General features: G+C 37.5%; 2 protein-coding genes across 7 annotated transcripts in view; both read right to left on the minus strand.

Annotated features, from left to right (window-relative positions):
* igsf9b (immunoglobulin superfamily, member 9b) overlaps nucleotides 1-16,611 on the minus strand; it is a 34,418-nt gene extending 17,807 nt beyond the window's left edge. For all 4 annotated transcript variants that reach the window (XM_046872297.1, XM_046872295.1, XM_046872294.1 and 1 more), the window contains exons 1-3: nucleotides 16,025-16,611; nucleotides 8,536-8,625; nucleotides 6,844-7,050 (exon numbers count right to left, since the gene is read on the minus strand). In XM_046872297.1, coding sequence (XP_046728253.1) covers nucleotides 6,844-7,050; nucleotides 8,536-8,596 — 268 coding nt within the window. In that variant the 5' untranslated portion in view covers nucleotides 8,597-8,625; nucleotides 16,025-16,611. The remainder of the gene's footprint in view (nucleotides 1-6,843; nucleotides 7,051-8,535; nucleotides 8,626-16,024) is intronic.
* Nucleotides 16,612-17,573: 962 nt separating this feature from the next.
* Nucleotides 17,574-23,428, minus strand: tmem230b (transmembrane protein 230b). Of its 3 annotated transcripts, none has more exons than XM_046870278.1 (4): nucleotides 23,311-23,428; nucleotides 22,719-22,928; nucleotides 22,442-22,567; nucleotides 17,574-18,225 (listed from the first exon to the last, which is right to left on the minus strand). In XM_046870278.1, exons 2-4 carry the CDS (start codon nucleotides 22,812-22,814, stop codon nucleotides 18,085-18,087), a joined length of 363 nt encoding a protein of 120 aa, XP_046726234.1. In that variant the 5' UTR covers nucleotides 22,815-22,928; nucleotides 23,311-23,428; the 3' UTR covers nucleotides 17,574-18,084. The 3 variants fall into 3 exon arrangements, with proteins under 3 accessions (XP_046726234.1, XP_046726233.1, XP_046726235.1); XM_046870277.1 differs by having other exon boundaries at nucleotides 23,316-23,392; XM_046870279.1 differs by having other exon boundaries at nucleotides 23,332-23,389.
* Between the last annotated feature and the right edge of the window lie 4,259 nt (nucleotides 23,429-27,687).

Genomic DNA, 27,687 nt, shown 5'->3' on the forward strand with positions numbered 1-27,687 from the left:
TAGTTAGCACTTCATGCCATTTGTTCTTGGAAATAATTTTTTTCAATTGTTTTAGCCTTTACTTTTCACTCAAAAGTACTTCTCATGTAGAGCACAATATACAGAGACCTAAAGGATATTTTACTCCACAGACTGCCCTAGGTAGAAAACTCTCACAATCAAGTAATCTTATAACCACAGGTTTTATTATACATTGACTATGAATTACCCTTAGCCCCAGGCCCATTTTTCTGTGTAAATGTTTATGCTCTCACTGGGGTTCGCTGCTGCATGATGAAAGCTCTTGTCCCATCCCCCTGAAGCAGTTTAACAGAGGTGTCTCTTAAAAGGAGGGTCTGTTTATGTTCTAAGAAATATGGGTCATCAGGAAGGGGAAGGTGGTTATTAAAAGAACAGGGAGAGGGGCAAACATTTACAGATGTGACAGCAGGTGTGCTAAAGCATGGGCGGAATTTGCTCTTATCTCTCGTGTGAGCTCCTTCTGGCTCATCCCATTTCCTCACTGTTTGATTTCAAGATTATCTCGAGCAGACTGCAATTAGATTCCCATAAAATATATTCTTGAAGATGTCACAGGTGTATTCTGAACTGATTCCTACAAAAATGCAAAAAAAAAACATCCACAAAAAAAGTGTGCCAGGTAAAATAGGGTAAAGAATAAAAAGCATAAATCTGAGGGCAGAATTGTGCCCTGCTCAACTAATATATAGGGAATGCTAGCCTTTCTAGAACACAGAAATGAGGGCTTTCTTACATTAAACAACTTTGACTCAGGTTCACCTAACACAAAAAGTGAGTATAAATCTGCATACATAATCACGCACATAAAAACTGAATGTGCAATACCCTCAGTCATGGCTGCACATGTTCCAACTGCTGCAGTGGGAATATAATCCTTCTATTGGACACTTAACCCTTTCCTGCTGCGGTGTGGCCATCCATCAATGGGGGAAAATGAGGCTCCTTGCTACCCTGCTTAATTCTCAGGTTACCATAGAGATGGACCCAGGGGCGGGGAGTTTGGATTTGAATTCATTTGCTGCAGAAAGACAACAGGGCAATAGGAATGGGAGGAAGGCAGGCTCATGAAGTGGGGAGTGTTTGTGACCATTGTTTTTTGTAAAATTACATATAGGGGAGAAAATGGTGTGTTTTGATTTAAAATGGCTAAAGAATCAAGATAAATAAGGCTGAACGCTAGGAGGAGAAATAGGAGGTAAAAGCAAATTGTGTGTGCATGTTTGTGTGTGTGTTTGTGTGTGTGTGTAAGAGAGAGAGATACAGAGAAAGAGAAAAAAGAAACAGAAAAGAAAAGAGAAAAGAGCATATAATCAATCGTAGCGCAAACAAAAGATCTTTCTTTTGCTGAAAAACGTGACTATTTTTGCTTCAGGCACATTTATCTTTGATCATTTCATAACCATGACCAAAATCAATAATCTGTAAATGTGTTTAAAGTTACATTGACAAGATCAAACAATATGAAACGCATAGTTTGCCAATTCAAAACAAATGCATTTGGGTACATTAATATGAAATATTAATATTATAAGCAAATAATTATAATTATACATTTTAGGTGTATTACAATAAACTGAAATACTACACTACTGCCGCAGTGATAAAATTCCTTAAGAGGTATAAGTGGGAATCTCAGGATCAATAAATCCTCCAAGATCATTTTGTACTCAGTGAGCTCTGACCTCTCTTTCCCCGTAATTTTCCTCCAGACACGTCCATCATGCTGCACATTGTTTTATTGGCATGATGTCCAGGTCATCCAGGCCTGACCAATCACAGCACAAGAATTCCAGACAAAGACAATGAGATATGCCCCTACGTTCCTTCCCAGAAAATATCCGTTCTGTTGCTATTCTTCCATCTTGCAGTCCATCTTTTCTATTCCTCTTTCACTAGATGTTATTTTTCTCCAAGTTACTTTTTTACCTACTCATAAATGCCCCTTTTTCGTTCCCCTTAAGCTCTCTTAACATCTTATATCTTTCTTGTAACATTCTGACTTCTTCAAACATTTATACATGCATTTCTCCTTTTTTTTTTTAACTTTCCTCTACTTGTTATTCCATTTTCTCACACTTATTTACTTCTCTCCCCACATATGACATGGTGTCTCCATCACTGCCATTATAAAATGTCAGTTTACTATGTAAGAATGTAGATTAGAAGATAGTGGCCCCTACTTAAAAACACTTTCCCCATGATGCTACAGAATAGATGCCTTTACTGTATTCTATATTAAGTTATATGTTTCCAATGTATTTTATCATTTTTTTAAATAAATAAATTGTCTACAGGCAGTGGACTGTAAATGTTTGTTATATCTGTGCGGGTTTTCTGATCCATAAATTAAGGCACCCCTGCAGTGGGGTCCTGTGCTGGGGCGGGGTGGGGTCTTAGTGAGCAATCTATGGGAAACGATGGATCATTGTATAAAGGAGGCCCGTTTTTCTTTGTTCAACCCTGTGTGAGTTTAACGAGAGTCGTGGCCCAGTTGCATTTTGGGATATGTTTGGATTTGAATAAAATAATACATCTAGATGCCACGCCCCATGAAAAAAAACCTAAGCGCCTCCCTTCATCTTTCTGCCTAACTTCAGAATGTCCCTCAGCCCCAATCCTCCACTGTGCTCTCCTAATCAGTTAAACCCTCGCATGAATGGCTCTTTGTCATGAGATAGATTACAGTGAACTCGCTCGCTGTCTCACTACACCAGCGAAGAGGCTAAGGCTAGCATTTGCCAAGAGCAGAACACTGCACACAAACAAGGATAACCATGCCTAACTCAGTACCCACCACATATTTCTCCAAACAATTAACATAGCCATAGAAACCAATAAATTCTGCAGAACAAGCCCAATGTAAATTAAATTACTGCTTTATTCTCAGATAACTACAATTCTGTAATCTTTGACAAAAAAGGCCTGTAGCTCTAAACAAATAAGTACATTACAGATAAAAACACCTTTATATCTTTACATATTGGGAGAGAATACAGAGAAGTGTTTATATCATACTGGTTTCTTTCCAATGCTTTTCATTTCCACTAATAGAAAAGCATTTCACCAGCGCTGAACAGTGGAATTAGACAAAACCCACAATAAACCGCCTTAACTGCAGTTGTTTCCAGTCTTGTTCCTTAAGAATATTAATGATAATAGAAATAATGTCTTGCTGTGTGGTCCCAAGACAATAATGTATCTGTCCTTGGGTGAAGTCATGGCCCTTATTGGTCCTTTTTATGCTGTTCTTTTCCCCCCTCTTCCTCTTTTTCCTCTACCCTGCTCCTCTCTTCCTACTACTTGTTATCTCCAACTTTCCTTACTTCTACCTCTTCTACACCTCCTCTCATTCCATGTACTATTCTTCCTTCTTTTCCTTCATCTTTTCCGTCTTCCAACTTTTTCATCCTATATATACTCTTTATATCCTTTCACCTCATCACTCATTTTTAGGCTTTTTATTGATTGTTTATGATCTAGTGCAAAAAAGGGTACTTATATGTTGCACAGTTCTGAGATTTGTATATGTTAATTTAGCAATTTGCACTTCCTGTCTTGTGTGCATTATGAACCCAGCTGATTGTACTTGTACTTGATTGTAAATGGAAATTATGTATGTAAATATATAAAATATATAAAACCATTTAACAAAAGTCAGCAATCTGATATGACCGTGTGACTTCAGTTTAGAAGTTTTTAGTGCCTAAATGTGAGTTTCAGCCAAGAATACACCTAAATGCCCCAGAAAAAAGTCAGGTTTTTATACATACACATTTTTGCTCTTTTCAACTGCCATAAACGTAATAAGCATTTAAAATATATTAAAGCAATTGAACATTAATAAGTAGATGTATTTTGCTCCTTAACCACTGGCAATTCAAATCAAGGGTTTATTAAAGGTCAGTATATCAAGAAAGGCAAACTTCTGACCCTCTGAACACCTTCATGAGTGCCAACATGGTCACCCATGAGTGGTTTCACACACAGAAACCGTGCCATGCCCTCTTGGATTGCATTCCCAAGTACAGATTCTCTCCAATGGAAGCAAAACCAAACACAGTAATATTACACAATAGAGCTCAAACACAATAGCAGGCTCGTCTGGGTTCTTTGTCCCCTGGGTAACAACATATTGGGTCCAGATTTAACAGTACAATAGGTTTGAACAATTTATTTCTGGCATGTGTTGTTTAAACACATAGTAAGTATTTTTTTTATTTCTGTTGACAGTAAGTAAGGTGCAAAAATATGTGTGACAAGAACAGTGGCTATAAAAAAGGGCAAACCTTCTTCTAAGTAAATATAAAGGATTTGGAGAATTATCCATGAATGAATGAATGACTAACTGAGTAGTGAGGGGTGGGTGGGACTGAGAAAGGCTATTCTTTCAGTGATATATAACCTATAAATGGTCTATACAGGAGCAGACTTTTCATGTTCTGTGGAATGGCAGGCATGGTACCATGCTTCTGCTTAAAACAAAGCAGTGAGATTCTGAAAAGTTTTAGAGAGGAAACAAAGCTGTTGACTTCGCAACATATTTAATGGGCTTTTAAAAGGCAAAGGGCAAGAAGGAAAAAATGGTGCAAAGGTTAAAAGCAGGCCCTGCTAAAAACATAAAGTGGTAGAGACCTGGCCAGCCTGGCCTGAGAGAAATACACTCTCCCCTCCTCTTACAGGGGGCCTTTGCTTTCATTTCCTTTGTGCCCGGGGCATTTGATCTACCTCTGCTTAGGATAACAGGCTCTGACAGCGGCGCACAGGCAAAATCATCTAGCGAAGCACAAGAAAAGGAAGAAACTCACGTTTTTATCCATCAAAAATCATCTGATATTACTGCACAAGGACATGTAAATCAGAAATAGAATGATTACAGTATGTTTAAATATTAAACTTAACAAATCAACATCTACTTACCTATGACAATACAGAAAATCTTTTAATTCTCTAAGTGTGTATCTTTTTTGACTCTGGCTGTGCTACACCTCTTTTAATCCGATCTCTCTGGTTATCACAACAGCACCAGGGCATGATCAAAGTAGCCGAGACACATGGCTCCTGATTATTGCAGAGGAATGCAATTAGCACTTGTGCTAGTTTGAGACTTACCTGATACCTTATCCTGCAAGCAACAAATGTCTCAAATTTGCTGGTAAATTGTCAAATAAACGAGCAGAATCAGAGAGTGCAGTATAACCAGCACCAGCTTACTTTTGCTTGTTCAGAAAGAACTCCTCATTGGTAGTTAATATACACGTTCTTAAAGTTAAATAAGGCTCATGTTTGGTTAAACGAAGATGTCAGATATGTGTACAATGAATGGTTATTACTATAAAATTTGTCTGTATTAAAAATCTTGGATGACTGGGGTTTTTGATACCATATCAGAATAAGTGGTTACCCAAGTGTATCATCAGCTTTTTGCATTTGTATAATTAGTTTCATGCAATGTTTTCTTGCAAATGATATCTTATTCAGGAAAGCAAAATTAAGCAGTGCCTTCTTGTAGATAGGAATTTGCTACACTGCTTTAAATGTGTCAAAAACAGGAAATTTTAGAATATGACACTCCCTATTCTACCTCCACTAGTACCCATGCTGCACCTTTCTAATTTGGTTCAGAAGTAGTATGTACATTCGGACACGATGCACGTTGCACGATAACCATATTGTCCCTTATTCCTTGCTCATTATTTAAGTGTTGTTGATAGATCTGAATTGATGTTGCATCAGCTGCTCTCCCTAAAGGGCTCATATAAGTGACAGCACAGAGCTCGGGTGCAGGTCAGGCAGGGCCCCATCTGTGTCATGGTCCATTGGGGAAATTAAGAAATTATAATTTTCTCTTAGATCAAAACCTGCTCACATGAAATAAAAGCCCATCAAAAGTAAACAGCATTAACCAAGATAAGGCTTGGGATCAGATTTTGCTATGGAAGAAGGGGTGGAGTGGCTTAACATCAGGGAGCTTCTGGGAGAAAAGCCTCTGGGAGTTATTTCTTTCTTTTGTTCTTCATGAGATAATGTCTGATTATCATTTCTAGATTATAGTGTGTATTATCTCCAGTGCTTCACATTTTCATCCTGCAGTAAAAATAAAATCCTTAGCCTCTCAGTGGGCCAGACATACAGAATTTGAATACTCACCCAGACAGCAACTGAACAACATATTCCCCCAACCTGCCAACCCCATGCTCCTTAATCCAGACCCCTCTGAATACCCACCTCCCCCACAAGTTGCCCCTCCTCACTGCATCCATAAAAGCTTTTCCCTCCTCTTTCCCTTCCCTCCTAGTGCCATTTCTCCCACACACTTAGACACACTCAGTGTAATTACAGGGTCCTTGTTATTTGGGCTGGATCACCTATTTAATGATATTCTTTCTATGATCAAATGCTTACACACACCCACCTTCTCACCCCCACACACACATAAACACACACACCCATGCACACACTATCATCAAGAAAAATAGTTCTCTTTTCATTTAAGCAGTCTTTTTGAATAAAAAATTACCTAAATGAAAGCACCTAAGGGCCTTTAAAGTGAATGCAATCGTGCCTATTGTTCTGAGTTACCATAAAGCATTTATATTGTCTACATTTCTTTCAGTAAACAAGCACTATTGTGCTCTAAAGAAGAAATAAAGGGAACACTTTCCTGCCTGTTTCTACTGTTTATTTTACCCCTGTCATAACCCAACATATAAATAAACCAAGAACTTTTGTGCTATACACAAAACATACACTAATTGCAACTTTGCTTACTTTATTCTTCAGACATCAGGATTTCAGAGGGTACTGGGCACAAATGAAACTCACCTTTATAATTTGGGTGCACACGTGGTGTGTAGTCTCCAAATTTAATAAGAATGGGGACATTGTAGCTCAGCCGCACCCACTCAACCACGTGCAGAGGGAATAAATTCGGAGTCATGACCCCATCTGATAAAGAGGGGAGGGTGCAGCCCATTTCTACAGTCCCCCCTACTCTTCCTTTCACCACCGTTTCAGCAGTCGGTGATGGATCTGGGACAAGACAAAGACACACATACACACACAGAGCATAAATACACATGTTGTGATAAATCACTGACACAGGACAAATAGTGGGTACATAAGTATTATATCTACGAGATACCGTTGATGTGTAAATGCCCACTGCATGTCTTTTCACCACTTACCTGGGACAAAATGGCAAAAAGTTTTTAAGATGATAACACAGGTCCAATCGCCTTGACTTATTTCTAATAGATGTTAAAAAGTAACCTGAGCTCTCATAGACACAGACTGAAAAGTGGATTCATCTTAAATACACACTTTTAGCTAATCTATTTTAATATGTCAGAACTCATCTTGCATGTTCAAACATTTACAAACCGGAGTACAAGCACCACACAGTTCTCCACTCAGATCCACAGTAAGACTCATTAAGATGCTGAAAGACCTTTTTAGCAACCAGGTCTCCACAGGGGAGCTTCAGGTTCACAAATTGCACCCTCATTTCAGCCTGCTGTTAACCTGGTCATCTTTCACCTTGTTGTCAGAACTGTCCTTCATTTGTCTAGAAGTAATCTCTCAAAGGTGATGCTCTCTGATAACATGAGATAACAGCATGGCCCACAACATGCACCCTCCTCAGACTGCTGTAAACATGTGACCTGTGACCGATCAACATCCCCCTCTCTCTTTAACAGACAATGGACCCATGCCTTGACTTGAAAGGGGGAGAGCTTAAATCCCAGATGGATCAAAATCCGGATTTGCAGAATATATATTTTTTAGTCTAGATTTGGCCCCTAAATACATTGTCTCATGATCCTCCCTCATTATGCATTAGGACAATACTGTCTGATCCCTCGCAGAATGATTATGGTAAATTGTTTGAACTGAATCCGTCCCCACCAGTTTCTGTGTTCTGTGTTAATTATATCAGACATACAAATATGGTAATACTGGAAAAGAAAATTAGGAGAGGGTGGCATTTATGGAGGGCAAACAGAGTAAAAACAAAATAGCTTCCAGACAAAGAGGACAGGGGAATAAATAATAAAGTGAGGTTAGAAAACTACAGTGGGAGAAACTACAGTGGGGTATAAAAGTCTAGAAGCCTGTTTCTATTTTGCATTTGTTTCTAATATAATATAGTAAATTTCAACACCATTTACATAACTGAACACATGACTAAAAGTTTTATAGTTGATATATTAGGAATATATATATATAATTTCACAATTCCTTGGTATTGTATGTCCCTGTTTTGCTTTCATAAAGATTTACATTGTCACCTAAGACATTGTCACTGCAGGTGGGACAACAGTCCAGAAAAATATGTATAGTGAAGTAAGAAGTACCTCAGAGAAGTAAAATGTTTTAGGGTAAAATTAGCAAAGCAAGACAAAGTAAACTTGTATAGAGTTTACCACATTATAACAAAATAGAGAAAAGAACAGAAGAGTACAGTAAGACAGTAAACGATGCAAAAGGCCCTAGAAAAATTTATAAAGTACTTACTTGTAAGGAAGAAGAAAGAAGCAAATGTGACACACAGAAGCCAAAGTTTCTTCTGTCCCATGGCAAATGCTCACACACCATCACACATTTCTGTGAAAAAGAGAAGCAAATACAAATATTGGATCACTGATTTCTTTGCCAATACAACAGTAATCATAAAATATAAGCAGAGAAACATACAAAAATTAATCAGAAATTTTGTTATTTGCAACCACGATAGCAAATAACTAAATATCTGATTAATTTCTGTATGTTTTCTGTATGTTTCTCTACTTATACACATTTATTTAAACTGCATACAGTATTTATAATGCTGAAAAAAAAAAAAACTGATCAGATACAATTTTATAAACCCAAATGAACAAATAGATTTTTTGTCAGTCACTCGTCTCCCATTACCAGAGTTTGGCAGTCGTTCTAAAAACCATACTAAGTTCATGCATTCTTTCCTCTAGCCTTCATCCTGACATTACAGTGAACTGTCTGAGCTGAGGTTTGGAACAGTACAATGATCATTCCTTTACAGAACAGCCAGATATAGTTTTTAGTGCATTCGTATCATTTAACTTTTCAATTTTACAAACTAATTTGAAGCACTGTATACATTTTTATACGTCTGGAAACAGAACAAATCAAACAGATCAAGGTGGCACAACGGAGAATTGGAATCACGTGAAACCTACACAGCTGGATCTCTAATCATATCAGACCATTACACAAATCCCACACCCACACTGTTGGTTTGGCAAACCCAGGCAAATGGGCAGCATATCTAGAAAACATTGTCAAATTAAACATTATCAAAATTAACCATGAGCATATCATTCTAAACACACTGCTCTTAACAGGATGGAATTCACATGCTCCAGCTAAGCACACTGAACTTTAGTCTGAATCTAGAGGGTTTTGTAGGAATATATTCTGTGCAGTTCTGTGCTAATACAAAATTGTGTTCCAATCAACATGAACAATAAAATAGAGGTAAATTGAATAATGTCTTGGCAAATGATGGAGCATCAGAGAGGAGCACCTCCTTCACCTCTCACATGCAGACAAACATACGCCATGTAAATCCACTAATAACAGCTTAGCACTTTGAGATAATTACACCAGTAAATAGGATGATTATTTTTAGGAATGCAACCAAGTACAATTTTTATTTATAATTCTTTATGTTCTTGTGTATAATGAAAGCCACATAGCGTGTTCACACTAACCATCCATATAAACACATGTACACCAGCTCATTTATACAATATCTAATCAGCCTGTTGATGCATAGGATCATGTAGATACAGGTCAAAAGCTCCATTTAAGATTTACATTAAACATCAGAATGGGGAAAATGTGATCTTAGTGACTTTAACTGTAGCATGTTTGATGGTACCAGATGGTCTAGTTCGAGTGTTTCAGAAACTGCTGATCTTGTGAGGTTTTTAAACATAACAGTCTCTAGAGTTTACAAATAACTGTGCATAAAATAAAACAAAACAAAGATAAACCCATGTGCAGAGGGTCTACTGGCTGAAACACCTTGTTGATGACAGAGATCAAAGGAGAATGACCAGACCTCTAGAGAATGACCAAATGACCATTCTGATGAACGTAGTGAAAATGAACTGAAGCTATTGACCTGCATCTGTATGCTCTTATGCACTGTGCTGCTGCCACATAACTACTGTGTATATTACAATACCATTTTTATATGAAAAATTCACAAAAGCTCAGTAGCAAACTTTAAAACAAAGGATGAACTCTTTCTAGGCTTTTTTTTTTCAACTCAGTGGAAAGTCAGATTCCTTGGCTGAGTAATATCATTCAGAACAACCACAGGTATGACATTCACATTAATTCTCCACTGTCACATGTTCTGAAATGGTTTTTCTTTCTGGCAAACAGTATATGGCAAAATATATTTTAATATCTTGCCAATAGAACAATGTCCCATCTGGGCAATTTATATATTTTTGACTGAATGCTGTAGAATAAGTTTCTGCAAAAAACACATATTATTACATATCAATAATATATCATAGATATTATTCTAAGACAAAAAGGAGAAAGAAGGGGATGATGCACACAATGGCCACATTTACACAGTGTGTTTTTTTTTTTATTCTGTAATTTGCTTTCATTGCTTATATTGTAAATATAAAGACAATTGCCTATACGAAATTCAATGCAAGGCATAACAAAGTATTGCTGTTGCACAGTTTTAGGCCACATTGCATGCAACTGCATCATTCTAAATCAGAACAAGGCTACTGTGCAACAGTACATTTTAGAGGAAACCTAATATCTGTCTTGAGATTAACATCAAACCCACTATTCAGACAAGTAAAGAAAGCAATCTGGGCAGAAAAATATGAGTTTACAAGGCAATATACTGTACACAACAATGCCAAATTACATATAACTGTTTCTAATGACTAAAGTAGCTGATATGCTATAATATTAGCTGTAATGCCTGCTACATGCTGGATATTTTGCATATAGAAACATACTTAAAGTTATTTTTGTATCAGAATACTAATGGGTGAACACTGATAGCCCTGGTAACTGACAGCTCACCAGTTAGCTGCCACGCTAGTGACCTGCAGGTTGTGAGTGAAAATGCACGACAAACACTGCTGGATCCCTGAACCAAGGACCCCTAACCATCAAATGCTCCTTCTTTCCTTGTGGGTGAATCCTGAATCTGGTTATTGGAGCCTTTTCAAGAAATGACTGTCACACCATTTACCATCTGGATTTTATGCCAGTCGATTGCAGGGCACTACACACAGATCTCTTTACCCCCATTCACACCTGGGTACAATTTTCAGTATCCAGTAAAATCTTCCGAAGGAAACCCACACGGATCAGGAGAGCACAGTAAACCCCAAACAGACACTAAGAACAGGAACATCTAAGAACCCTGGAGAAGTAAGACTTCCTGGTTTAGCTCAATGCAACAGCAAATTAACATAATTTAATCAAATACTTTTAATAAAATATTGTTGTTCCTCGGAAAGAATAAAAGTTTCTCAAAAGTAAGACCCCCAAAACAGCCTGCAGAAACAGTAAAAGAAAAATTTTGGAGCATATGTGTTTTTTCCTTACTCTAAGGCAGGCAAAAAAAGAATAAACGAGGTCTGATAATAACTTATGATCAAAATAAATATCTTAAAGGATTCATATATGTTCATAAAAAATGTGCAGAGAAGCTTAGAACCACTGTTCTAAGTAAATGAAGCAGTAGGGCTTCATGTCTCCCTGTGTGTCCCCTCAGCAGGCTGGTTGTAGAACAAGGGTGCCTTGTGACAGGCTTTTGAAACAAGGTGAACACAGAGGAAAGGGAGATGGGAGTGAATCTTCAAATACAATATGTGTATTTAGCTACTGTGTGTCTTCTGCACACATGGACTCTATATCTTATATCTCTGTTAACACTGCTGACAAGTCCAAGCCATAAAGTTCAAATATGTCTACATATGCTATATCATAGGACTATTAAAGGATACTACTAATAGATGGGGGGACAATTATTAGATTATTTGAAACATTTGGCCATGGTAAGTAACAAGGTGAGAATTGGTTCAATGATAGTGATCTAAAACTAGTAGCCACACGTTACATCCGGCTTTTGTCCCGATTCTTGACAAAAATTCCTCTGTTTGGTAGATTGTCTGTGGTTGAGGCTGATCCCCTCCTGCTCGCTTAGCTAATTGTATTGAATACTGTATTGAAATCATAATTGTATCTGCGACAGTGAAGATTATAAACCGAAAGAACTTTGCAAATTTTAAAACGCAATTAATGCTAACGAAACTAGTGACCCTTTATCCATTTGACATATGACATGTCTCCTCCCATACCACCCTGTAATAGTTATTTTTGCTTATTCTATCAGGTAAGTGAAATGGAGACAGTTGCAGGTTTACAATGCTTTATTTTCACACAGACTAAAAATGAGCAAATATAGTGAAGAAAGAGAGTCAAGAAACAGGCGAATGTCAAGCAAAATGCAACCAGAATTGTTTGGTCAAAAGACATAAATATATACCGGAAACCAGAAACATACTCATAACCATAAACTCAATCCATTGCACTAAAGTCCTTAAATTCACTTGGTCTTGATTGCTTTTAGCTCAGGTGTGTGCAGTCAGAATGAAGATGAACGTGAATGTGAACATGATTTTGTGATAGACATTGGGAGATGTATTCCCCAGTGGCTATTTATGCCTAGGTGGTCTAAAACACCAATTTTTCTATGCCGCTCTGTGTTACCTGGGGTGAAAAGCAATGCTGTTTCTTGTGTTGGCCTGACATGACCTTAGAGCTTTTTGTCCTAACTGTTTAGCAAAGATAAGTAATAGTCATAAATAAATGAACACCTGGATCCATGCCATTTTAATCCCATCAGTCACGAGTGGTTAGCTTTTCTCAGTTAGTTTTGTCAGGTAGTGTAAGAGTAAATATTACCCTGTATGTAGTGTATTACATGCCTACAAAGTGGGAAAGAACAGTTCATCTACATGTTGAGACTTGGCAGTTTGTTAGATGAAATTGTCATGCAACACTGAGGATGGTATGTAATAAAATACTCATGCAATAAAAAAATTTTTTGCACACATACCTGAAATGTGTGTGTGTGTGTGTGTATGTGTGTGTGTTTCAGTAAAAAAAAAATATATATATAATTAATAATATAATCTGAAGTCACCCAGCTCCTGTATCTGGTCAAGTTCTTCCTTACAAACCATTGATCCCTGAACCTCACACATGACCTGCTTCTTTAGAAGATGCTCTGACCAAGTCATGAAAAAAATCAGCAAGCAAAATATATAACTGATGATTGTTGTTCTCTGGCTTATGTAAAGACAAAGTTGCAACTATCAATATACAACTGAAATCACTTTACATGTTTTCCACCATTACTTTACGAGATATTTATAAAAAGCTTATAAATGTGTTATAAAAGTACCATGTATCCTATTGTTACCCTTTAAATTAAGACTTTTTTTTAAATGCTGTAAACATTGCATACCACTTTTATTGAGTTTGAACAAAGAAAATAGAATTCTCACATCCTCTCTGATCAGCTGCTGGATATCTAGATAATTAGATGTCCACGTTAAATAAATATATATGCTCACCTTTATGAAACAGCAGTTTTACTAGTGTTGTACTAGTAGCTTGTTTTAAGAGCTTATTTTTCACATAGTTGTTCTTCTGAAGTTAAAGCCTTGAGATGGCAAAAGGAAAATGTACTAATGTCCTCTGATGTCAACAGTGTCATAAAGCCCATTTGCTCTATACATACCGAAGATAACTTGTACCACCTAGGTACCTCCTATTTGCTTCAACAAACTGACGGGTTGTTAAAATAACAGATGGCACCAATCTAAACTAAATCAAACTAAAGATGACATATAGCCTGCTGTGAATTTAAACTAGGAGTCATTTCTAATAATATTTAACCTGAGGGGGGGGGGGGAATAATCTTCAAAATGTAATATACTATAAATATAATTTATGCAGTGCTATTATGTCACAAAATAATGATATAAAGATGCTGAACTGTGTCTTGTGCATAGAAGATCCATCTTTTACCTCAAAAGTCGAACAGATAAAATAGGTTAAAGGTATAAATATGCATTGTGAGAAGTTAATTTAAAACAAAGATCTTTTAGTTAAAAGTTGCATCTCTGCTTTTACTTTACTGAGCATCAAAATGTTATAATCATTTTAAAATCACAGACTATAAAATATATCTTTACCACTCTACCACTAAATGCATAATCATTCAAACTGTTAAATAACAGTGCACTCAGACGTTTTACTGCCACAGACATCTAGCAGTACTGCAGTGATGAAGTAATTGGTCTTGTGCCTCCTTTAAACATTAACTCTCACTCCAGAGCCATGTGTAAAAGTGTTACTGAAACAATGCCAGTGAGTTTATACAATAATAATTCCTACGTTATATTTATCCATATAATAAACAGGTGTTACTTAATAGAAACACCAAAACAAATGAATGGTTAATGGTGATCCACTATGATAACATGACAGACATTTGTTCAATAAGAACAGCACAGAAGGAAAGCAAATTGTGCTGTTGGTGCACCTACTAAAACCCTGTAGCACAGGTGAAAAGTCTTGGGACAAAGCAACATGGACTGTGGCTACAATGACAGCTCACATTATGTTCAAGAAGTCCACATTTATAAGGCTATTTAAATTTGTGCAAAACTAGCATTGACCACAGTTTATAGTTCAAAGAGAAAGGTATAAGAACATATTCACCAATTAGATAAAGTCAAGAAAAAAAAAAAAAAAATTAAAGCAAGTGTAATCATGTTACAGTGCTGAAAATTAGTGTATTGTATGTATTATAGGTGACCATGCAGGAATGGTGCTTATTATTTATTATGTTTATAAAAATAAGTAATAAAAAAACCGGTATAGAATTAGAACTACAGGTCTAGTAACAAGCTATTACGATAATAATAACTTGTTAATCACATGGACCAAAGCATGTCACACTACATAAATAAGATGAGACAGGTCATACACTATGCCAGGGGTCACCAACCTTTTTGAAACTGAGAGCTACTTCTTGGGTACCGATTAATGTGAAGGGCTACCAGTTAGATACACACAGTTTTCAGTTTGATCTGAAATAACAAATTTGCTCATTTTACCTTTTATTATATGTTATTATTAATAATTAATGATATTCATCTATGTAAAGACACTGATCCTGTTAATGATTTCTCATAATAATTATCAACAATGATTTAACAAGGTAGGAAACAGCTATTTTTAGAAAAGGCACCATGTTGGTAACCCCTGCACTATGCAGTGTCAAGACTTCCAACTCAAAACCCACATAATGGTTTCCACTGATTCCACTTATTGCCAGTTAATTGAGAAGGCTTACTTGAGTTTTACTTGATATACACTAACAGCATTTTGCAGATATATCCAGTGCAACATACATTTGGCTCATTTATATAAAACTTCAGGTTTGAGAGTTAGGGGCCTTGTTAAGGGGCCCCAGGAGTTGTAGTTGTCATGTGTAGGAATTGAACTCCCGACCTTCTGACAAGCAGGCCAACATAACATGGAACACTGAGCTGCCACTATCAGCCTACAAATATTACAAATAGTAAGCAGTAGCAGAGTGGTTCACACACACACACACACACACACACACACACACACACACATCAGAACTAAATAACCAGCATGTTAGATGACTGAGGCACACATGGCATAACCACAGACTAACATAAGTACATGGGGGTGTGTGAGAATTCTTTATGAGCAGGAATCCTGTGTTGGGTGGTGTACGGTTAGTAATGGAAGTGTTTTATTAGACTCTATATCAATAGTGGGCACTAAATTACATTTCACACCAGGTGTGTATTAACTGATACTACAAATAACGCATGCGTGGTTTTCTTAGGAGCTTTGGGATCAATTGCATGCATATCTTTACCTGAGGCTCTGCACCTTCGGTGAGACATCACTCCCATGGATGGTTCTGCTTCTTTCGTATTCCAATATGTCCTGGGCTTTTGTCCTGTTTAGCCAAGGTGTCCACACTAAACCAGAATATGTGTCTGGAGATAGAGGTTGTTTAGGTGCTGCTTTAGGCGCCTCGTGCTCAAAGAACTCGTGCCTCTGTTGACTAGGAGCTTTACATGATCCTCCAGTATCAGGTGCCCAACTGAAAAAGGTGCTCCAGTAGTTTTTTCCCCCAGTAAAGAAACTCAAGTTTTCTTCACCTGAAATGCCCTGAAGCAATGCTTTTCCTATTTCCTTGATTGCAGCGAGTTCGGGCTTCGTTACCTGCTGCCACAGGTTGTCCAAAATGCGCAATGCAACACGCAACTCGATGCAGGCTGCACACACACACACGCGCGCGCGCGCGCTCTCTCTTAAACTTCCCCGTTTTCTTGTCTTAAGTTTATAATATATTATTTTTTTTTAATCGCTGAACTAAAGCCGCGGACGAAAAGCACAATGGATTGAGCTGCTTTCTATAAGTTGGAATTGCCTCTAGGAGCCATGTGCATGGAAATGAACAGCGTCTACTTTGTGTTGTTACTCCTCACCTCTTCTCCCTCCCCTCCATTCTTCCCTCGTTCCCTCCCTCAATCGGCCCCCCTCTTCTTTACTCTCAGCATTGAAAAATCACTCGCACGTTTGTCAGCTTGATCTAAACTGCATAGTAACAAAGTCTGCCCCATTGTTTCTCAATGGGACCGCCAGTGGTCCCGGGTTTACAAAAACTAACATTCGTTTTGTAGATTCTGGTCCTGCCTCATTTCCTAACACCTTATTTTAATTTAAACAAGAAACCAAGAGTAAGGACTAAACATATATTTATTAATGTAATGTTTATTTTAGGATGAAACTTTTATAACGTCTGTAATTCATGTGAAAAAGCTCACTGCTGAAAGAGCTTAAATTAATGTTATGCTTAATGTGATATACTGTAGAAGACTAGTGCATTAAATGCGGCTTTATGGAAAAACAGGTCTACAGTCAGACATGTAGTTTTATATACACATAGCACAACACACTGTTGTGCAAAGGTCCAAAAACTTGATCACAAAAAAATAATAAAATAAAAAACAAAACAAGGCGAATTGAAACATTTGCTCGTACTTTCTACTGTATTCGTTTTCAAGCCACAAGAGGGCGCAAGTTGCCACATAAAGTACGTTTCGCAGCTTGCTTTCAAATCTATCAAATAACTGGACATTGTATGTGTGCGCTCGCGCGTGTAATGAAAACTTAACATAAATTATCGCTTTATATTGTATTCAATCATATATAGGAAATGTATAAATTAAACGCCCACATTGCCCACTTGTTTACATGAGATTTACAACCCCACTCAATCCAAAGCTTTTGCTCCAGCGGTATTTATTGTGTAAATATTGTAAAAACTATTTTCTTTTCTATAGAGATCAACCAATTACAATAAAGTGGAAACACATGAACTAAAAAAAGAGTGCATGCTTTATCACACACGATCATCAGCATTTTCAACAGATAAAATTTTATTATTCAATATTAAAATTATTCAAGATTAAATATTCAGCAGGGAACCTGTCATGGGAACAACTAATCATAATGTATTACTATCAAATTGATTATTAACCTTTGTGATCTAACAGACCTCTGTTTGACCCAGGGAAAATTACAAGATCCTGTTCTTCTTAGGACCCCATTTATTTATTATCCATAGTATTAAAAGTAGTAACACATCAAACAAAAGAGTAAAAAGTTGAACAGAAAATAACTATACATTCAAAATTGCTTACTTTCTCTTACCTCCTTTTTAATCAGCATTATAAGAAAAGCATCACAAATGCTAAATTTTTCCATTTTATGAAATATAAATCCGTATGTTGGATTCTTGAGGCTCAGGTTACCAGCTTTAAGATGCAACATGAAATCTAGCACAAATTCAAGCCTCTTTAGATTGAAGTCTAGATCTGTGTCTTCAGAGATCAGATATAAACACTGGTAAAACACTGTTCCATGTTAGTCATCGAAGTCTGGGATGTCATCGTAAGAATAGCCGCGGTAACCCTTATAGGCATAGTAGGCAATCCGTAAGTGGTAGAATCCTGGAATGAAGACTAGAATTCCAATGATGAGGACCGGTATGGTGCGCTCACGGTGCTGCAAGCAAAATAAAAGATAGTCATTTATGGAAAAATTCCAAACTGGCCATAGATCTCTACATATTTCAGTGTTGTGAACAAAAAAAATCTCAAAACAACAATAATAATAAATAAGATGACAATCAGCTAAATATCTGACCACTGCACTGGTAGGGAAGAATTGTGGGTTACCATTAGGACTAATTACCATTAATCTCATTCTTTCTGGCCATGTTCAGCTGACATGGTCTGCTCAGACTATTTAATGTCATTTAAAGGTCTGATGGCCAGTTTTATCTCTTTAATTGAGAAAACATATTGACCCAGCTTCATCTGTGTGTGTGGGAGTGCAAGCTAGATCTGGACTGAGTCGTGAAGTCGTGTTTGCTTGCTTGTCTTTAGTCAATCCGAATCGATGACTGAGATTTATTACAGTAGGAGAAGCACATCCCAGCAGAAACATTATAACGGTTGGTTTCAATACCCTGAATAGTGTGTTCAGCTTTTTTCAAGATTTAACTGATTTATTTTCAGAATTAACAGTAGGAAGTATTTATATACAATTGTTTTATTAAATGTTTACTGCACACTCTTAGTGATTAAAGTTGTACATGTACATGATCAGAACTTTTATTGATCAACTCTGGCAGTATACATAAAAGTTAATATAATCATGAGATGTTTCTGGTCAGATTACTAGGATTTTTATTTTCTATCATGTAGGAGGATCAGCAGTGTTGTTTTAAATCCTTCAGAGAATGCTTTCTAATGGCACTAGCAAACAGAGCGAGCGCACTGTTTAAAAAAAAATAGCAAAACAAACATTTGAGATATTTGTAGTTTTTACACCATCTATGGGGCGATCAGAATGCATGATTCTTAATCTCATTCCATTTCAGTTCATGAACTGCAAATGGGTTTTCTGATTCAATACCCTTTGTGTTGATTTGTGATAAGTATGTGTCTGTATTAACGACTTGAAATTGCATACAGTCTACCCAACCAAATAATGTAATGTTTGTACTGTCAATAGAACTAGTACTTAATGCCGCACTCTTTATAAATTCACATCGTTCCACCATTCAGCAAATATCTTCACCCACTTTCACAAGCAACATAAAGCACAGGAGCTTTAGACCTGGGCTAATCAGAAGAGAGTTTTTTTGTTTACAAGCTCAGTTATAAGCACTAGGAGTCAAGGAGTTAAATAGATAAATCAAACTCTGATTCAGGACATTTCTAGTTTATTGCAATTAAATGTGGATAAAAAATGCAAATAATGAGTTCATCTGCACATCAATTAACAGACAAACACCGCCTACAAATTACATTGTTAGCTTCTATTCTTCTACAGGTTGCTCAGTTTTATGTTTTTTTCTAATATATTGGAATGACAAGTTACTAAGTAAATGATGCTTAATATTTGAATGCATATTCCTTACTTGCGAAAAAACAACAAAAAAAAAAACAGTGGTTTTTTTCCCTCCCTTCAGTCTCCTCTTCAGAAGGTAAAATGAATGCAATTAGGATAAGCCTGGTGAATGACTTGGGCAGTCTAAAAGCATCCATATTGTTTCCCTGATGAAGTCCTTTGTGTTGGCAGTTTGATTTGGCTCATTGTGTTGCTGCATGGAGAAGTTCCTCCCAATTAGATGGGATGCATTTCTCTGTAAATTGGCATACTGGATGTTCTTGTAGAGTTCTGAATTCATTATACTGCTGCCATCATGAGTTACATAATCTTCTTCTTCAAATACTCCCTTTAGGGGTCGTGACAGCAGATCATTCGTCTCCACACCCACCAGTCCTCTACATCTGCCTCTTTCAAACCAACTACCTGCTTGTCTTCCCTCACCACATCCATATACCTCCTCCTTGGCCTCCCTCTTTTCCTCCTCCCTTGTGGCTCCATACTCAGCATTTTTCTACCGAGTCTCCATGTCCCTCCTCTGCACGTGTCCAAACCATCTCAAACAAGCCTCCCTCGACTTGTCTCCAAAACGTCCTACATGCGCTGTCCTTCTATTAAACTCGTTTCTAATTCTGCCCAGCGTAGTCACTCCCAACGAAAACCTCAACATCTTCAGCTCTGCTACCTCCAGCTCCACCTCCTGTCTTTTACTCACTGCCACTGTCTCTAAACTATACAAAATCGCAGGTCTCACCACAGACCTATAAACTTTCCCTTTCACTCTCGCAGATACACTTCTATCACAAATCACTCCTGTCACTCTTCTCCTCCCACTCCACCCTGCCTGCACTTTTTTTCTTCACTTCTCTAACACACTCTTCATTACTTTGTACTGTTGACCCCCAGGTACCTGAACTCCTCCACCTTCTCCACCTCTTCTCCCTGCAACTGCACCCCTCCACTGCCCTCCCTCTCATTCACACACATGTACTCTGTCTTACTCCTACTGACCCTAATTCCACTTTTCTCCAGCACATACCTCCACCTCTCCAGGCTCTTCTCAACCTGCTCCCTACTCTCACCACAAATCACAATATCATCCGCAAACATCATAGTCCACGGAGACTCTTGTCTGACCTCGTCTGTCAAAGTGTCCATCAGCACTGCAAACAGGAAAGGGCTCATAGCCGATCCTTGATGCAGTCCAACCTCTACCATGATCCAGTCTATCGTTCCTACTGCACACTTTACTGCTGTCACACTGTCCTCATACATGTCCTGCACCACCCTCACATACTTCTTTGACACACCTGACTTCCTCATACAATACCACAATTACTCTCTCGGCACCTGTCGTATGCTTTCTCTAAAACCACAAACACACAATGCAACTCCTGACCATTTTTATACTTCTCAATCAACATTCTCAAAGCAAATAATGCATCTGTGGTGCTCTTCCTCTGCATGAAACCATACTGTTGCTCACAGATGGTCACCTCTTCTCAATTCAATTCATTTTTATTTGTATAGCACTTTTAACAATGAACAATGTCTCAAAGCATCTTTACACAGATAATGTGGTGATTAAAAGTAAGTATGTTCTTTGTAAGTGAGTTTGTCCCTGATGAGCATGCCGGTGGTGATTGTGGCAAGGAAAAACTCCCCGAAATGGCATAAGGAAGAAACCTTGAGAGGAACCAGACTCAAAAGGAAACCCATCCTCATCCGGGTTGCACCGAATGTCCATTTATTGCAGATACACAATGTTGCAAGGTACAGTGATCTTGATCAGAAGCAAACTGTAGTCCTGAGTCAATATAGCAGACTGTTGACATAAATCCAAATCCATCCTCAAAGCTCCTGTTCTTACGCCGGAATTTCATGGAACCACCCAAGGCGTTGATGAGAAACCATCCCCAGCCGCACAGAGTGGCCTCCAATCGAAGAGAACACTATCCAGAGGCAGGCCTGGACGAAGTGGGAAGATCCATGGAGGGAAGTCTTCTTTTTGAAGCGTGTCAAGCACCTTCTGCGATTCGCGTTGGATCTCCGCAATTGTGTCAAAACAGTGACCTTTGAGCTTCCATCTTCAGGAAGAAGGCGAAGTTTAACGAAACCAAATATGGCGAGTAACATTCAGAAGTTGCCGGGTGGGTTTCACATTTTCAAGGGTTGATCTTGTTAAATGTATTTCTGCTCTCTCCTCATCTTCCAGTGATGTTCTTCCGCTCTTAAAGCCAACGTGAGACTCAAAACCCCTCGAACGACTGTATCAAGCCGCATGCCAAGTTAAAAGTCTCTGTGACCGATTTGTGCTGCTTCATGCGGAATTTCACATTTGCTTTTTTATAACTTGCTGTCCAGACATTGTAACACACGTGGTAAGATTAGCACCAGTTAGCACCATTAGTCTCAAAACTTTTGTTACCACCTTGCATATATATATATATATATATATATATATATATATATATATATATATATATATATATATATATATATATATAAATTGAATAAATACATTTAAATAAAATACTTTTGTTTTTCTTTTGAGGGAATAAACTTATAGGGACAAATATAAATGCACTCTTATACAAAGTGTGGGTCGCAATGGAATTCACTATGCCACAGGGCCAGGATTTCTACTGTATAATTTTAATGTACAAAAATGCATAAGAAGTCCTTGTTAGTTAAGTAACTAGTTCTCTAGTATATAAATTCCATAATGTGCACTAGTCCTAGTCACTGTATATGCTAATGACAGGTTAAGAAAAGATGGCTTTTCATGTTTGGAAAAAAGGTTGAATATGTAAAAAGTACTCACATCATGAACTTCAAAGTATCCTGCTAAGAGAAGAGCGCCAATGGTGATTAAAATGGAGCCGATGAGAAAGAGAACAGCAGCCAGGGCGATTGCCTTATAGGGGACCTTGGGTGGGCTTCTCTTGAACTAAAAGCAAAAAGAAAGAGCATAAAATATTTTCCATGTCACCGATGTGAACTGAACTGAAATATATATTAATAGGTTACTGTCATGTGCCTTTTATCAATTTTACTTAAATGCAAGTGTAAAGTTTTTAGTGTAATTAAAGCTTTCTCACCTGAAGGTCAATGTAGCCATCATCATCACTGGCTAGTTTGGAGTATCTCACTTTGCTGTTGGTCAGTCCACCAGTTACAGTGTTCCGAGCTGTCATTTTCTCTCCTTATTATCCCTCTTCAGTCCATTTAATAATAAACTGATCACACTGTGGTGTAGGTGATCTGATAACTCCAGTTAACTAGTTAGTTATCAATCTGTCACACGCCACCTAAGCAGCAAAGCAGAATCATAACCATTACCAATAATCATAATCATTATAAGTTACAGCATCAGTATAAGACTGATTTTCTTTCTGTTTTTGCAGGTCTGTAATTGCCCGTACAATTACACAGCATATTGCATATTACATATTTGCAATATAAAGACATACTATCATTATTAAAGGCAAAACATAATCTTAAGGTTTATACAAGCAGGTAGAAATAAAACTAGCGTTTATGCTAATGCTCCATCTGTAGCTAGTTATTCTCTTAAAAATGCACTCAAAAATTTAATATCTTACAAAAAATACCAGGTGCGAAATCAAGAAAATACCGACTATTTGAATTACGTCCAAAAATACCGACTATTTGAATTACGTCCAAAAATACCTCACGTCAAAATCATCTTGCCTCGACTGAAGACAAAAACAACCTGTAGTCATATAGCGAGATCACTTCCGCGGTGGACTCACACACGCGCATGCGCATTAAAGACATCCAAATGTCGCACACCAGTGGTGGTGTTTCTTTGAGATAAATCAAGGCCACAATAAACTCTATTGTATCAGAGTATAACGTCGAATTAATCTGTCATTTCAAATCCATGTTTTAAAATTCATAATGCTTGATCAGTTTCAGTTTGTAGTTTTGCTGTGTACTTCGCCATAGTACTGTAAATAATGTTTATCACACTGTGAGATGGTCAATTATTGAAAAGATATACATTAAAATTTTTACTGAAAACTTTGTATTATAAATTGGTATTTTCTTCTAGCAAATCAAGCAATGGATTGTGCCTCCCTCACCTCATCAGATCACATCTGTTCCTTGGATAAGAAAGAAGGTCTGTAGATTTTGCAAGGCACACAGCCATTCACAATAAAGAAAAACCTTTATCAACCATAATTGCCATTCCCGGTTTTAGAAGAGATGCTATCCTGGGTTGCTTCAAAATGTCCTTACTGACATATCCTACACACAGGGATCAAAAAAGTGCTTGCAACATATGGTGCCATACTGAATTTAGCCCTTGAAGGTGCAATACAACTTGTATGAGGAGAACACTTTGAGCAGAATAGGATAGTGTTTAAAACCTCAGCTCTATGCAATCAGTGGCAAGTTGCGTGTTTGGGTAGTCCTGGAACTCTTTGGGCAGATTAGCCTTGACTGCCTCTTCAGAAATCCTGATGCATACAGACTAAAGAAAGGTGTACACAAATTTGGCTGTGGACTGCTGGATGTGTAATCTATGCGTAAGACCATCCAAAAGGTATATCACAAAAAGGAAGAACTCAGGCTGCAAAGACTGACAGTGCCAACATATAAATAAATGCATTTCTTACTAGTTCCAAAAATGCAATATAATTATTTGGCATTGCATTTGTTATTACTATAACTTCACCTTTAAGCTACCCATGCTCTAATCACGTGTACTATGTGTGGGATGGGATAAAAATTCTAAGTTGGAGGTTTTAATTTGAATGTGAGACATGATTTGAAACAATACACATTACAAAATGTAATAACAATCCAGGTTTATGTCTAGATTAAACTAAAGGTTACTTTAAAAACATCTAGTTTTATGTACCAATATGTACCCTAATGTACCCTAGCTGGCTTCAGAATATAAAATCTTCTTGGAATAATTCAGTCATCATTTACATTTATATATGTTTTTCTTCATATAGTGAATGTGAATAGTGACTGACACTAACATTCCTTCTATTATTGCTCCTGTACCTGCCAGTGCGGAACAAAAGCCATATGTTTTGGAAACATGTAATTATTACTTGAAAACAAAATACATTTTTAAGCCAATATGACGACAACACAGCAACCCTTTTTATTAAAGGCCTACAATGTGCTCACTAATATATACTATATGGTACATGGTTTAGATTTTACCTAGTGTTGAACCAACTGCATGCCATCTTCAAATGCAGAAAATTGGCCAAGAGCCCAGGAACTCATCACTAAATAAGTACTGTATTATATTACTGAGATTTATTTAATATTTGATATTATAACTTAAAAAATATATTAATTTTATTCTAAACTATTTGCTATTTGAGAAAAATATACAGAAGTCTAGCACACTTTTACTTTGGCTGAATATAGACCAAAGTATTTATTCTGTTTTCACATCTGACCTACCAAGCCTTTTGTTCATGTTTGCTACAGTACCTCTGGTTGAAAAGTTATTTTCATTTGGTGATCCTTGCCTGGCTCTTTAATAATCTGTTCGTACATTGTCTGACCTGAAGGCTGTTTCTTCTCTACACAATTCTTTTTTGTGACTCGGATTTGTTTGTATCTTTTTCATAAAAGCATTTATTGTAGCTCTTGCTATCTTTGCCACCTGACAGTAAATACAGAAAGCAATGTATTACATAAAAGACTACAAAAGACATAATGAAAGTTGCTGGGTTTTGGATTCATAATAATTATAGAAAGGCTTCAAGTTCAAGTTCAAGATTATTTCTATATCGATTTTCACGATGGACTTTGTGCAGCTTTACAGAACTTAAGAATTAAAGGGAATGATGTGTTCTTATCCCTAATGAGCAAGCATGGGGTGACTATGTCATCCTCATTTGGGTGATATTAAGAATGTGATTATAAATCTTAAAACAATACAAAACACCGGAGAGTAAGAACTACCATGAGTGTGAGATTGTGAGTAATGTCCTTTCTACAGTCTTATACAGTCAGTTGACATTGTGGAACCAGGAGCTACTGTGCAACAGCTCAACATTTGAGATCATTTTAGTAACTCCTCCATGCTAGAGCCTTTAAACATTCAAAGAGGTCCAATGTCCAAACTCTACATTAAGTGTGATCGAAATGGCGCTGGTACATCTCCAGATGGTTCAGGTGGGCATCTACTTCTTCGAAGGTCCATAATCTTCATGAGGTGGGACACATTTTAGAGCTGGCGCAACCTCAGGAATAGAAGCAGTGGAGAGGAATTAGTGTAGCTGATAATGTGCATTTGATAAGAAGAAGTGTGGCAGACTTTCGATGAAACACTTACAAATTTACATAAATTGTATCTGACACTACTCAAGTTTATTGTAATTTTTGGTTTAGAATGACTACTCTTTATAACATTTTGAAGTCATCTTTTCTATACAGCATTTCTTTGTATGTATTCATAGCCTTCACACTCACACACATCTTTTCATAAATGTATAAACATTGCATTGTCTCCCCTTTATATCCAAAATTTTAGAAAAGGTTGTAGCACAGCAGTTATGCTCACACCTACTTATGAATAACATTTTTTAAATGTATCAGTCAGGATTTCGGCCTCATCATAGCACAGAGATGGCGCTAGTTAAGGTGGTAAATGACCTGTTATTGGCCTCCGATCAGGGTTTTGTCTCCTTACTTGTTTTGCTCGACCTTAGTGCAGCTTTTGACACCATTGATCACACTATACTGCTTGCTAGACTTGAGAACGTTGTAGGAATAAAGGGAACAGCTCTCTCTTGGCTCAGGTCTTATTTGACTGATCGCTATCAGTTTGTGGATGTAAATGGTGAGTTTTCCACACTCTATGAGGTAAAGTTTGGTGTTCCTCAAGGATCTGTCTTAGGCCCACTGCTTTTCTCTGTATATATGCTGCCTCTTGGTGAAATCATTCATAAACATGGGATTCGCTTCCATTGCTATGCTGATGACACACAGCTGTATATTTCAGCAAAGCCAGATGAGAGATCAGCTTAACAATGTTGAGAAGTGTGTAAAGGACATTAGACAGTGGATGCTTAATAACTTTCTTCTGCTCAACTCAGATAAGACGGAAGTACTTTTACTAGGACCACATGCAGCTAGAAGTAAACTTTCCGATTACGTAGCATCTCTAGATGGTGTTTCTGTTTCAGCATGTACGGCTGTCAAAGACCTTGGTGTGATTATTGACCCAAATCTTTCCTTTAAGTCTCACGTGAATAATATCACCAGGATCGCCTTCTTTCACCTTAGAAATATTGCTAAAATTAGAAATATGATGTCGTTACAGGATGCAGAAAAACTAGTTCATGCTTTTGTTACTTCTAGATTAGACTACTGTAACGCTTTACTGTCTGGGTGTGCGAGTAAGTGCATAAATAAGCTTCAGTTAGTCCAGAATGCAGCAGCAAGGGTCCTCACTAGATCTAGGAAATATGACCACATCACCCCTGTTTTAATCAGTCTACACTGGCTCCCAATCAAATCTCGCATTGATTATAAAATATTACTACTGGCGTATAAAGCGCTTAACGGTCTCGCACCGCAGTATCTGAGTGAACTTCTGTACCAGTATGACCCTCCACGCCTACTTAGATCAAAAGGTGCTGGCTATCTGTTGGTTCCTCAAATAATGAAGACTACAGCAGGGGGCAGATCTTTCTCTTATAAAGCCCCACAGTTATGGAACAGCCTTCCAACCAGTGTTCGGGACTCGGACACAGTCTCAGTGTTCAAGTCGAGGTTGAAAACTTATTTATTTAGTCAAGCCTTTTATCAGTAGATTTTCTTAGGTAAAGGCTCAGATCTGGAGGAACATGGATATAGAGTGTTTGGTGAACTGGTATATTTGTATGCTGTCGTCCCCTCACATTCACACGTTCACTCTGGTTTGTTGACGGTGGTGTGGTGGGTCGTCTCTTATCCCAGAGATCCCTCATGTCTGTGTTACCTTCTGGTTCTCCCTTTTAGTTATGCTGCCATAGCGAGTCCTGCCAGAGTCCAAACTGCACAGTGACATTAACTTTCATACAC

This window comes from Silurus meridionalis, chromosome 17 (assembly GCF_014805685.1).
Source record: "Silurus meridionalis isolate SWU-2019-XX chromosome 17, ASM1480568v1, whole genome shotgun sequence".
Classification (NCBI taxonomy): domain Eukaryota; kingdom Metazoa; phylum Chordata; class Actinopteri; order Siluriformes; family Siluridae; genus Silurus; species Silurus meridionalis.

Bases quoted from the DNA above. Each gene is read 5' to 3' on its own strand.
- tmem230b (XM_046870278.1), bottom strand. From the start codon at position 22,814: ATGACAGCTCGGAACACTGTAACTGGTGGACTGACCAACAGCAAAGTG. The intron at 22,568-22,718 runs GTGAGAAAGCTT...TTTTGCTTTTAG, and splicing joins ATGGCTACATTGACCTTCAG to TTCAAGAGAAGCCCACCCAA. The intron at 18,226-22,441 runs GTGAGTACTTTT...TTTTGCTTGCAG, and splicing joins GATACTTTGAAGTTCATGAT to CACCGTGAGCGCACCATACC.